This window comes from Maudiozyma barnettii, assembly GCF_903064755.1.
Source record: "Maudiozyma barnettii strain CLIB 1767 genome assembly, contig: KABA2_11, whole genome shotgun sequence".
NCBI lineage: Eukaryota > Fungi > Ascomycota > Saccharomycetes > Saccharomycetales > Saccharomycetaceae > Maudiozyma > Maudiozyma barnettii.
The window spans coordinates 1-13,529 of NW_024545248.1; the positions used below are offsets into that span (position 1 = coordinate 1).

Genomic DNA, 13,529 nt, shown 5'->3' on the forward strand with positions numbered 1-13,529 from the left:
TTTTTTTTTTTTTGAAGGTCCTTTATCAGATATTTAACCTTGTCGATAGTAGAATCATTTAGTCTTAATATTCTAACATTGTCAATATAATATCTTCAAATTCTATTTCCCAAATTAATATGTTATTATTATCTTACTTTTTCTTTTCCCATTACAGTAGTCTCGTTTAATAAAAATGAGGGGGTTAAGGGTCTGTCGTATGAGTAAAATAACATGTATTGATGAACCCTTTGCATTGATCATCTGAGTTTGCCTTTTGAATTCATTTTGTTCTTTGCAGCAACAGATCAAAGATGTCAGATGAGTATTGTGTAAATCATTTTCATGTTTGTCATAGCGTCAGAATGTTCAGTCTACGGCACTTTCTTGACGCGCTTCGAATGAAATTTTGATCAGTGAGGGGAAATGTATTGTCTAATGAGAACAGCAAACAATTCAATATTGGATATAACCTATTTTAACAGAGTATACCCGAATAGGTTTCATTGAGTTGTCAAACAAAGTGCAAAACCACATGGTATGTACGTTGTCAGTTACTCTACTTGTTGCTGTTACAATTTAGTATAACTCCCTAATTTTTTCAAATTTAAAGAAAAATCCTCATATAAAATATATAATTAGATTCATTTAACAAAAAGAAGAATATAATAGCACCCCGCAACTAAATTTATTCAGATAATCCATTGTTGTATTTGTTAGGTCGACTTGATAATGTTCTCATGAAGTTGAGGGTTGTACTTTCTATTATTCTCAACAATAGTAACATTTTCATTTATCTGGGCAACAACAAATGTTTCGATATATACGTTGCGACCGAAATGAACCGTTAACTCCAATATACAAAATACAATGAATGAAAATTTTGAGGAAAAAACTGTATCCCTTTTCATTCTAAAAATCACTCGATAGTATAGAATTTTACACTTGATAAGCTGGATGTTCCAGGAAGATATTATCAACTTTGATATTAAAAATCTAATATTTTTTCTTTTATAAACCATACAAATTATAACCTCTTTAACAAAAGGTGAAGGGGGCACATCTTCAATTACCAAAGTTTATTCATTTACGCCATGAGTTATTGTTTCTTTAAATTCAACTGTCTTAAATGGTGTATAGTTGGTTTGTATATCTGCACATAAAACACAAAACCGTGGGAGAAACTGAATATAATATATAAGCTGATTTTTTATTTCACATCCCCTCTCTTCTTGGTCAAGTTGTTATCTATTATTTTGAATAGGTACTAACAATAACTTTGCCTATATCAGTCATTAGGTTTTTTGTATATATTTGTAATATCTTGAAAGGTTAAGAAAATATTTTGTTAATTAAATAAGGTGCATTCATTGTTCGCATCTTGTCAATAGGATCTAGAATGTTTGGGTTATAGATAAAGTGGTTTGGTATTATTTATTGCGTATAAATAAATGTCTGGAAACTATAAGCATAAACTGCCTTTAATTATGTGCAAATATTTTTAATTCTTTTCTTTGTTGATTGTTGATCTTACTAATTTTCCAGTTCGCACAATACAAAAAATTTAATGCTATAAAATAATTTTGATATTACGTAACCTACCGATACAGTTGGTGTGCACTGGTTAATTAAAGTAACGTAAAGAGACGATGTGTTCCATGAATAGCATAGCATCATATCTTGTGATTATATGATATATGGTTAAATCTACGCCAAGAACCACGAAAGTTACTCGCAGAAGAAGGCAATTTAAATCCTGTTTATTTTGCAGGAAAAGAAAACTGAAATGTGATCATGTAAAACCGATTTGTAAACAATGCTCAAAGAGGGGGATTAATAAATGTATTTATTCTGAGGATTTTAATTATGACATCACAGCTGAGGAGCTATTTGAAAAATTTCCAAATGTACAACTGGTTGAGGAAGTTACAAAATTACAAACCCAGATAGAAACCAATAATCCAAATTTTCCTAGAGACCCCACAAAGTTACAATTTATAGGACAACCCTACTTTAGTAAGAATGATAAACAATTGTATGGATATTCTTCGGTAAGATGTATGACAAATTTCCAATCGGATTTTATTCAGAAAATGTATATGAATACTTTGGAACAAATAAATCAAGAATTCCAAAAACAAAGAAAACCCTATCCTGTTACCATAGAAACTTCAGATTTACCACAACTATTAGATGATGAACTGGTGAATGTATGTAAAGAACTCCCTGGATATGATATAATGAAACTGTGTTTAGTTCATTTCTTTAACAGTTCATTGTTTGATCTTCTGGGGGTAATTGATGAAAAGAAAACACTCGACACATTTTCGGCATACTTCATTCCGAATGAAAAGGATGAAGACGACGTATCAAAAGCAACACAAATAGTTATTCCTTCCAACGGGAACATTTTCCAGGTAGCAATCATTATACTTATTGTTGCAATATCGCCGTATACCCAGAGTATCAGCCCATCGTTAAATAGATTTTTGGTTATAGTTGCTAATTTGTCGGCAAATTATACCGGTTATGTGGAATTTTGCCAATTTTTAGTGTTACGGTGTATGTGTAGATCTTATGATGATAAATTAGATTTTTCAAATGATCTAGTAAAAAAAAATCTAATATGCAAACTTTGTCAGGGGTGCCTAGACTTGGGTTTGGCTAACGTTGATGTTTTTTACTCTGAACTTACATATACAACATCAGAATTGATTAGTATGAAGAAAACATTTTACTGGACATTATTTCTTGATGTCTACACAGCTCTACAATTTGGTACCCAGGTATATATCCAGGATGGTTCTATAGACGGTAGAACGATATTTGATGCCGATATAGCAGTTTGTGGTACAGGTGTAAACAAGAGAAGAAATGGTTTGCTTAAGGAATTTTTAATGATTATGAGAACTATGCTTAACCAGTTCAATCAGATAAAAGGTATGCCTCATTGCAATATCGTGAATCATATAGGGTCAATTCAAAAATTCATCCAAACCAAATTATTACCTATGAAGTTTTATGCTGACTTTGATTCTCCCGTAATGATGGACCCATTAGATTTGATTATATTGGGTATTTTGATAGAATCTTTAATTGTCCTGAATCATTCCAGGAAGAAATATTATCATGAAATTAACTCAGAAGTTGATAGGGATATTATTCATTATTGTAACTTGCTTAGTAACATTAGTTTTCGATCAATCATTGGCGGACATGCAGTGGATCAGTTCGCATATCCTGGACTTTTTGCTGATCTAAAAGGAGAGACGCCTCATCTTCATTTATTTTTGGGCATAACTGAGGAATTTTTGACTAGATCCATATTTCATTTTTACTCTCTTATTTTTGAGGGTATATCTAATGATAATTCTATTACTAGTAATGAAGGTCATCTGAACTTGATAGGCAGTCATGCTTCTGTTATGAAACTGCAGAATCTCTTCAATAAAGTAATGGAAGGCAATGAAAGAAAATTATTATCTAGATTGAAAAGGGCAGATTCATTTATTTATTGCTTTCTTTTGCAAACTATTTCTTTTAAATTCTGGGTATGTGTCGCCAATGGAACCTATGAACTTCATGAAGGTTTAGGTGATGCTTGCTCAAACGAAGAAACCATGGCTAACGTAATATCTGAAAGACATTCTAAATTATTAGATAATTTGAGCGCTTGGAATAAAGAAGACATAGTATCTAAATTAATTTCTCGGTTTAATTAAATATATACAATAAATAACCATAATGTGAAAATGACCTCCAATTATCGTATTCTATACATACTGACTACGATATATAAAAGTTAAAATTCTAGTTTAAGTACCGTAGGAATATTGAAATGTCTAAGTAGAAATTTTCCTCTTTGAGATATTTTGGGTATCATATTGTAGGTAAAGAACCCAAACTATCACCGATCACTCCCGAGAATAATTCAAAGTTAGACTGCAACAATTGCTGTAGAACCTCTTGCTCGTTAGAGGAAATTTCAGGATTTCTAGGTACCACTGTTAAGTTGTCATAGACACTAGCTTGTTCAAGAACATCTTTCATCATATCCAGGAGGGTATAGTTAAATCCAGCAAGAGCAATAGGGTTGGTTGTATAATATAGCACAATGTTTATGTCAAGGGGGCCCAGTCCCCATTTCAATTTCATCATATCTAATATTTTGAGAGGAATCTCATCCGTTTCGCTCGCCTTACGCCAATAATCGTCTGTAATCTTGACAAGAAGATTATTTTCAATTATATAATAAACATACTTTCCCATCAACATAACTTGATAACAACCAAAATATGTATCACCATATTTCGAAAGCGTACTGTGTATGATACCATATATTTGATTCTTTATCAGACCAGATATATCATGTAGCTTTTCAAGCATGATCCCTTCAGTAGTGTCTGGCCTTTCTAAGAAGATATATTTATTGGAGGTGTCCTTATTCTGTAAAATAGAACTTTTATAACAAATTCTCAATATTAGTCCAAGTTGAATGCTTTGAATTTTAATTACAATAAATGCGACAGATTTGTTGATGCAATATTCATGGGAACGCAATATAACTGCTGCATATTCACCATCAAGGTACTTCTTTACCAACGACGTCAATTCAAGGTATGTATCAAAGCATTGTAAGACGAATTGGTGATAATACTTTTGATATTTTTCTAATTCTTGGCAACATTTTTTTTCAAAATAGAGTGATAACATATAAAATATATTCATCAAACTTGAAAAGAAAATTAGATTTATTCTTAGTATTACTGTCTTTTCAATAGATGATATATTAAAATGTGCACCTCTCCATTCCATTTGCACTAACTGCTTGTTATCATCATCGTTTAGAAGCTTAGATAATGGAAATTTTCTAAATGTAAATTCTTTCAACCGTTCTATTGCTTGATGAATATCATACAAATTTGGATTCTTGCATTGGGGACCACAGTTTACCATTAGTTTATTCATTAACATATGGAACTGATACTTATTATCATGTAAAACAAATATTTTTCGATCTGTAAGTGTAGAGGTATTAAATTGTTCGATAAACGATGGGATAGATGATTTAGTATTATTGATAAAGATTTCAAGATATTCAAAGTCAGAATCTCTACATCCACCGTCAGCAGTTATAATCTCAAGTCTTAATGATTGCAGTCCTATCCACAATTTTCTTCTATACATGAAAAATGGCTGAAATGGTATTTGTCTATCAAAATATCTTACAAATTGTGATGGTTCTTCGTGCAGACCGAGAGTATATGCCATGTCTGTTAAACATTTTAATGTTAGTATACTATTATGTGAGATGTGTTCTTCGGCATTTCCTGGGTTTAATATTTCCGATATTAAGAGATATAGCGAACAACACAGGATGTTTTCTGTAGTGTATTTAAATCCATTTAATAAGGATAATATCTTTTGAGAAAGTAACAACAGCTTTGTAGCTATATATCCTGATTCCTGGTCGTATAAGATTATTTCCTCACTATTCAAATTAGGATCTCGAAGCGTCAAGCAAATAATTATAAGAAATAATGTTAAGCTTTCTAAACGTTCCCTAATGTTTTCTTGAAAGATGAGAATAGTGTATGATAAACTGACTCCATCATCAATTAATATTTTCCTTATATCGCTTTCGAATAGAGGTATTTCTATTAGTGGGTAAAATGGATATATATTTTGATAGAAATGCTTCAAAAGTTTATTAATTTTCTTTTTATGTGGTAATAAAAGTTCAACCTCAGTGATTAATTTCTTAATTGTAGAAACTAAAGATGGATGCATTCTGTCTTCGATTGTAAATATTGTATTGAAGTACTCCCAAGGTAATTGATTGTTGACATTATCGTTTGTCTTGGCTACCCATTTAACCACAGCATCTTCAATAAACATGAGAGGACTGATTTCGTTAACAGTTTTTAAAAGTCCAGAGTTGATAAGCCCTTTGTCGTCATTGTTATTATATTTGATGTATTCCAGTCTGCTTTGCAAGTCCGTGAGTGTCGTTCCGTGTACAGATGGACAAAAGAATCTCAGGTATGGGTCATGTTGAGCTATACTGTGTGTAGCATATGGTAAATCAACGTATGTATGATATCCATGACTGAGGAATTGCTTGTTTATATCCCACATTTCAAGTTTTTCATTGAATCCAGATGGTTCTACCTTAAATTCTCTAGCATCAGCAAAGGAATTGTTTGTCATAATACTTGATATAATATTTGGGCTGATTGATTGAACACTGACACCTGAGCTGATATTGCTTGCCGGAGTCTCAATTTGGTTTGATACAGGTAGTGCTTCACTTTGACCATAATTGTAAGAGCATATTCTTCCTACACGTACGCATCTTGAACATTGAGGGTGGACACGATCACACTTCAATTTTTGTGCTTTGCATGCGACACAGACTGATGGTATTCTTGGTTTTTTCGCAACTCTTGGTTCCATCAGAATGGTTTATACAAGGTGATTTTGGAAGGATTTTTACGTGTGAGCTTTTCTTTCTTTTGAATAAAAAAAACGAAGTGTTAGAATTCATATAAGTTGTTAACGAACTACTAATAGGTAACTTTTCCTAATGGTTTAGGACTTTCTGGTCGATAGTTGATGTGTTTTTTGAAAGAGTTTGGTTGTCAGTTTCTTCAGTTGATGAGAGAGGAGTCGGTCATTTCTGCGTCGGTTCGGCCGAAATTGTATTTCTCATTTTCGGGTTTGTTGTTGTCCTGAAGCGAAATAAAATTACCTCACAATAGATTTTTCTAATTTGATACCTACTAGAAGCCTACATACCTATATACCTTTCGGAAGAATATACAATATTTTAGAGAAAAGAATAGGTTAGATCATCGTAACTCGAATTGAAGGTTGTGTATAGTGCCTTCCAGAAATTCTGTTTTGTCACTTTGGAAATATAATGAACTGATAACAAGACGTCATTTATATTGAGATGGTATTGTTCTTTTGCTTTACAAGTTTCAATAGTTGAGAGAAATGAAACCATTTGATATATAATTTGTTTTCTACATATATTTCTCGCATTTTTTGTTCTCGTAGATTTATTTCACATGAAAATTACACATTCTGGACATAATTGGAGCTTAATAATCGCTCTTAAAATAAATTAATAGGTCAGGAGTCAAAATTAGAAACAATAAGAACAATTAAGGGCTTCTATCTTGTCAAAAGAAAAGATTAAAGATTCGATTTATGTAGTTTATCTGATTTGTCAAATACATTTCAAGAAATAGAAAGATAAAAAGCAATTATGGTTTCATTTTATCCTTCTTCATATCACCTTAACAATATCATACGGTCTGTAATATGTATTTATTTTTTCAGATTATTAGCATAATACTGAAACAATATCGAAGTACGAATCAATTAAGGAGAAAGGGGTATTTTTATTTTGTATACTTGTTCTGGTGTGAAAGACAATTAATTGACGTTGAAACAGAAAATGTCCCTGTAGGTTATTCGTACCAATTTTAAACCTTATGCTGCATTAATGCAGTATACGTTAATGAAACGGAATTACAACGTTAGAAGGTTTTCTTTCCAGTCAGAAAATTTTCCGTAAGGCATAAAACTTAATGGTACCTTTTTACTTAACTCCTAGTGGAATCTTTTGAAAAATATGGTTTTAATATTGTTCACAAAAAGAAAGGTACAGTAGAAAAGAGTTTTGCTCCTTCTTCCTCTGTGAGTATTGGACCTCTGCGTTGATTTCATTTTGGGTCACTAAACAATTCGTAGCGTTAGAAGTGTGAAGATTTGTAACTATTTGATTGCTGTTCTTCATTTCACAGAAACAATTGTGCAAATAGGTACATATCTTCTAACCTTCGCAGACATTCCTAAGATCCGCTCTGTTCCGCGCATTCTTGAGATCTGAAACTGCCGCATCTACATTGCTTTTCTATGACCCCACTATGAATTGAACCAAAAAAAAGCTCAACGGACAACAAAGCTTCTGTTTTGGGTTTTATTATTCTTCCAGGAATGCAGTGAAACGGGAGTTGACATTGAGTAGTTTATGAATATAGATTGTAGGTGCAGCCATATCTTCCCAGTAGAATAACGTTGTGTTGCGATAAAAAGTTATTGCTTTTTTTCTGTAAGCTTCTATTATTGAAAGGAAGGTGTTTTTGATGGCACGTAGTGGGGGTAGATAAAACATGTTTCAGATCTACATTCTTGAAATTACACGCTATTTTTTTATTTATTTTTGTTGCTTTTTATCCCAATTGACTTGATGTGTAGAATTGTGTCATGAAACAAGTGGGGGTCGGTGATAATTGAAAAAACCGATTATATTTTATGAAACAACATCATACTATTTGCATTCCTGATATGATAAGTAATATGACATACATGAGATATGAATCTACTTTGAGTTGTAAAAAAAGAACATATATAAGGAGGACCTATATATTTCCAATTTACTAATTTCAACTTCATTCTACTTCTTTTATTTTATTCTCAATCATAAGAAACCATCAACAACAAGTATTCTCATACTTTCCACATTTCAAATAAAAATAATTTCAACGATAAAAATGTCTCAAACTTGGTTTTCCAAATCCACCCTACTTTCCTTAGCTGTTCTTTTGACTGCCTCCATTGCTTTGCCAGTTGTCAAGAGGGACACTATTAAGATCGGTAACAAAGGTTGGTACTTTGACTTAAGCGCTGCTGACACTTCTGCTTGGGCTGGTGCAGTCTCCACTGTCTGTGCCTCCGGTAACGTTGGTGTCTGTGCTGGTGAAACTGTCGTCGCTACCGTTCTAACTGGTATCATGGCACTAGGTAACACTGGTTCCACTACCTCTTCTTCATCCTCTTCTTCTGATGATAACACAGTTGCTATCACTACTGCTGCAGCTGCTGATGTTGGTGTTACCACCACCGTCGCAGCTCCTGCTGCCACCTCATCTGCCTCTGCTTCCAATATCTTAGGTAACGTTGTCTCAGCTGTTGAAAACGTTCCTAAGGAAATTGAAAGTCTTCTATCTGGCTCTGGTGTTAATTTGTTAGGTGTCTACAACATTTCTTCAAAGGTTTCTGGTGCTGTCCAAAACATTATCCATTTCGATACTTCTCTAGGTCAGCATATTGCTGCTCAAATTGGTGGCGAAGCCGCAAACCTAACTCAATTAGCTGAACAAATTGTTAAGGCTGTCCCAGGTATTCCAACATTCTCTAACTTGACTGTCCTTTCTGAACAAGCTGTCCAAGCTGCTGCCAAGGACAACGGTGAAAATGTTATTAACTGGATGACTTACAACATAAAGGATGCTGAAGATGGTCTAACTGATATTATTAACAGTCTAGGTGGTGCTGACATGTCTCAATTCGCCACTGAAATCAACAATTTCATTTCAAACAACGGTGCCTGGAAGTTCTGTCTATCTCCATCTACTCAACTTGTTAATGTTACTGTTAGTGAATCCCACAAGTTATTCGGTGAAATCTACTTGAACACTTACGGTGGTATTGATGCTGAATGTCAATGAATGAAGATATTTTAAAATATAACTTCTCATTTTTTTTTTCAAGGATTGATTCCTGATAACTTACAGTTCTTTTTTCCCCCTTTTCATTACCCCAATGTTATAAAATTAGTATAATATTGACTGGTTTTCAATTTTTTCTTATTCATTTTTTTATACATTACATAAATACATAGCACTTCAATACACGTCATATCATTAAATATACATTAAAAAGTTATCAAGTTATCATCATAATTTCTCGACATTAATTAATTACAAATATATATATAAAAAGAATACATATATACGAAAACAAATAAATTTCACAATTTTTGTAACGACTCCATTATATCATATTGAATATCTATAGGTCTCATTAAGGAATTATACCTTTTTATAACTTTACCATTTCTATCTACCAAAAACTTTTCAAAGTTCCACCTTACACCTTTCACACCTAAATCGCTTGATAATTGTGATTGTAAAAATTCAAATACTGGATGTTGTTTTGGACCATTTACGTATACTTTTGGGAACATCGAGAACGAAACACCGTAGTTACGTTTACAAAACAATCCGATTTCTTCATTACTTCCTGGTTCTTGATGACCAAATTGATTGCAAGGAAACCCCAGCACTTCAAATCCTTGGTCCTTAAACTTCTGGTACATATACTCCAGCTCTTTATATTGGGGTGTATACCCACAGTTTGACGCTACATTTACTATCAGCACCACTTTGCCTTTCAGTTGTTCGAAAGAGTAATCCGTTCCATCATTCATCTGAACAGCTAGTTGGTAAAAATCTCTCGACATGACTTAAAAAATTCACAACCCTTACTTTATTGTACTCCTTGAAACTGCTGCAACAGAGTACCTTGTAAGCTCTATCCAACATGTATACCTCTACATACGACAGCGTTATATAGATTTATTTAAACAGATGTATGGCACATCTTTGTATTATGTCAGAATGCAAAACCTTGTTTTCGCTTTTGGTCTTTTTCGCCTGAAATACTTTTTGGCCAAAAGAATTCGAAAATTTCGGAATTTTTGAGCTGCAGAATTAATTGTTTGTGCGGAAGTTTCCTACAGAACCTTCCTATTTTGTAAATCCTATTCTCAATTACGTGAAACAGGTATCGTTCCCATGTGTAAGTGAATAAGGCTTAAAAAAATATTTTGAGGGTGTCAGAGATTTCTACCCTACCGTACGCAAATAGAAGTGATAGCTAGTGGTTCTTAATACAAGAGTAATTACCAACCAGTTGTAAACTTTTTTTGCCTTTGCCAACCATTGTTAAGCTTAAAAAGAAGAACTACCTCAAGGATACTTTTGAAATTATATGACCTGTATTGTTTGAGTCTTGACTGAATAGGTATTATGGTATTTCTCGTTGTGTTCACTGGTTCTTGTTTATTTGTTTTTTTCTACCCAACACGCTTGAGCTTGAACGGATTTAAGGAACTCTTGTAATATCCACAGAAAAAAAGTTTCAATTATGACATAAGAGGGGAAAACTAAAGGGGACAGTACACCAATAATGAGCAAAGTAATTGTGGTAACAGGTACCTCTAGAGGTATTGGTAAGGCTATTGTCGATGAATTGATGATTATGGACCCTAATGTCGTGGTGTATGGTGTTGCAAGGACTGAAGCCGCATTAAAAACGTTATCAACCCAATATAACGGTAGATTCTTTTATGTTACGGGCGATATCTCTAAGAGCTCTATTCAAAGAGAACTGGTTTCTGCAATTACGAAACAACACGGACGTTGTGATGCATTGGTGGCTAATGCTGGTGTTTTAGAACCAGTAGCTCCTGTGGATGAGTACAATCAAGATCAATGGTTAGCACACTTCAACCTAAATTTCTTTAGCATCGTGTTTTTAGTTTCGCAATTATTACCGCTATTAGAGGAGACTCGTGGAAATGTTGTCTTCGTCAGTAGTGGTGCTAGTGTCAAGCATTATTATGGTTGGTCCTGCTATGGTGCAGCTAAGGCCGCTTTAAACAGTTACGCCCAAGCATTGGCCAGCGAAAAGTCTCGTATTCGGAGTATTGCAGTTGCACCTGGTGTAGTTAATACACAGATGCAAGTAGACATCAGAGACACGTTTGGGCCAAGGTCAATGACCCCCGAGGCTCTCAAGAGGTTCACCGACTTGCAAGAAGAAGGTCAGTTGTTACCACCAAACGTTCCAGGTGCGGTGTACGCCGCACTCGCACTTAATGGTATTCCTAAAGAACTCAACGGAATCTACATCAGATACGACGACCCACGTCTGGCAGAGTCATAGCTTCAACAAAGCTTCCTTTGCTTATCGATGACACATTTTTACCGTCATCATCACCCTATTAGTCTATCAATATTTACTCAGCTATATATATATATATTCAAACTATTTATTTAATGCTACTACTGTCGTTATTGATATTATTCCACCGGAAATAATTCCGAACTACTCGCTGTGTGGTCACTTCAACAACTTTCCCAGCGGAATTTGCTTTCCAGGCTGCGAAAAAAAAAAAGTTTCAGTTAGTCATCGTAAATTGTAAATTAGCTCAGCAAAAGCCAATGCAAGTTAGCCAACGCAAGCTAGGTTTGAACTTAGTTTAACGATTGCAATGGAATATGAGGTTGCGGATGAGACTGTACACATTCTGGAGGAGGTTAGGTATATAAAGAGAGAGAGATTTTGTTAAAATGATTGATTGTTCGTTTGTTTGTTTATAATTTATTTTCTAAAATGTAGAAGAACTTCAATATTCTCCTAAAATAAGAAGTATACTATCTACTTTTAAGAAAGACAAAACAAAAAAAGAATGCCTGTTACATTACATCTAAGAGCTGAAACCAAGCCTATGGAGGCTCGTGCTGCCCTAACTCCAACCACCGTGCAACAGCTTATCGGTAAGGGTTTCAAAATCTACGTCGAGGAATCTCCACAATCCACTTTCAACATCAACGAATACAAGAAAGCTGGTGCTATTATCGTTCCAAAGGGTGATTGGATTTCTGCTCCTCGTGACAGAATCATTATCGGTTTGAAAGAAATGCCAGAAGAGGACAAGTTTCCTTTGGTCCATGAACATATCCAATTTGCTCATTGTTATAAGAATCAAGATGGCTGGAAGGATGTATTGAAGAGATTCATCAATGGTAATGGTACATTATACGATTTGGAATTTTTAGAAAATGATGAAGGTAGAAGAGTCGCCGCCTTTGGGTTTTATGCTGGTTTTGCTGGTGCCGCACTAGGTTTGAAGGATTGGAGTTTTAAACAAACTCATCCTGATAATGAAGATTTACCTGGTGTTACACCATTCCCAAATGAACAAAGATTGATTAAAGACATCAAGAAGGATTACCAAATTGCTTTGAAGACTGGTGCTAAGAAGCCAACTGTTTTAATAATCGGTGCTCTTGGGAGATGTGGTTCCGGTGCCATTGAATTTCTACACAAGGCTGGTGTTCCAGATAGTAATATTATTAGATGGGATATGAAAGAAACCGCTAAAGGTGGTCCATTCCAAGAGATCGCTAACGCTGATATTTTTATCAATTGTATATATTTGTCCAAGCCAATTCCACCTTTCATTGACTATAAATTATTAAACAACAAAAATAGAAGACTAAGAACAGTTGTCGATGTCTCTGCTGATACTACTAACCCATATAACCCTATCCCAATTTACAACATTGCTACTGTTTTCAATAAACCAACGGTCAGAGTAAATACTACCGCAGGTCCAAAATTATCTGTGATCTCTATTGACCATTTGCCATCTTTATTGCCAAGAGAAGCATCTGAATTTTTTGCTAGGGATCTATTACCATCTTTGGAACAATTACCAGAAAGACAAACAGCACCAGTATGGGTGAAGGCCGAGAAACTATTTGATAGAAACTGTGCTCGTGCTTACAGATCATCCAAATTGTAATACGATTTGTCATCAATTATCATACATTATCTTTATGTACATACAGATATATTTTCATTTAATTTAATTATTCAATACAACTACTTCATGATATTTTCCTACA

General features: G+C 34.0%; 6 protein-coding genes across 6 annotated transcripts; 4 read left to right on the forward strand and 2 right to left on the reverse strand.

The window, feature by feature from the left end:
- Nucleotides 1-1,676: 1,676 nt before the first annotated feature.
- KABA2_11S00110 (Zn(II)2Cys6 transcription factor) lies at nt 1,677-3,701 on the forward strand (the record flags this gene model as incomplete). The annotated part of the gene is made up of 1 exon (XM_041552557.1): nt 1,677-3,701. One exon carries the CDS (start codon nt 1,677-1,679, stop codon nt 3,699-3,701), a length of 2,025 nt encoding a protein of 674 aa, XP_041408491.1.
- Nucleotides 3,702-3,858: 157 nt separating this feature from the next.
- Nucleotides 3,859-6,435, reverse strand: KABA2_11S00132 (Zn(II)2Cys6 transcription factor; the record flags this gene model as incomplete). The annotated part of the gene is made up of 1 exon (XM_041552558.1): nt 3,859-6,435. The coding sequence occupies one exon, from the start codon at nt 6,433-6,435 to the stop codon at nt 3,859-3,861; it is 2,577 nt and encodes an 858-aa protein (XP_041408492.1).
- A 2,108-nt stretch (nt 6,436-8,543) lies between these two features.
- Nucleotides 8,544-9,500, forward strand: KABA2_11S00154 (uncharacterized protein; the record flags this gene model as incomplete). The annotated part of the gene is made up of 1 exon (XM_041552559.1): nt 8,544-9,500. One exon carries the CDS (start codon nt 8,544-8,546, stop codon nt 9,498-9,500), a length of 957 nt encoding a protein of 318 aa, XP_041408493.1.
- A 302-nt stretch (nt 9,501-9,802) lies between these two features.
- KABA2_11S00176 (glutathione peroxidase) lies at nt 9,803-10,294 on the reverse strand (the record flags this gene model as incomplete). Its single annotated transcript, XM_041552560.1, has 1 exon — nt 9,803-10,294. One exon carries the CDS (start codon nt 10,292-10,294, stop codon nt 9,803-9,805), a length of 492 nt encoding a protein of 163 aa, XP_041408494.1.
- Nucleotides 10,295-11,022: 728 nt separating this feature from the next.
- Nucleotides 11,023-11,781, forward strand: KABA2_11S00198 (SDR family oxidoreductase; the record flags this gene model as incomplete). Its single annotated transcript, XM_041552561.1, has 1 exon — nt 11,023-11,781. The coding sequence occupies one exon, from the start codon at nt 11,023-11,025 to the stop codon at nt 11,779-11,781; it is 759 nt and encodes a 252-aa protein (XP_041408495.1).
- Nucleotides 11,782-12,307: 526 nt separating this feature from the next.
- On the forward strand, nt 12,308-13,426 carry LYS1 (saccharopine dehydrogenase (NAD+, L-lysine-forming); the record flags this gene model as incomplete). The annotated part of the gene is made up of 1 exon (XM_041552562.1): nt 12,308-13,426. The coding sequence occupies one exon, from the start codon at nt 12,308-12,310 to the stop codon at nt 13,424-13,426; it is 1,119 nt and encodes a 372-aa protein (XP_041408496.1).
- Nucleotides 13,427-13,529: the final 103 nt, after the last annotated feature.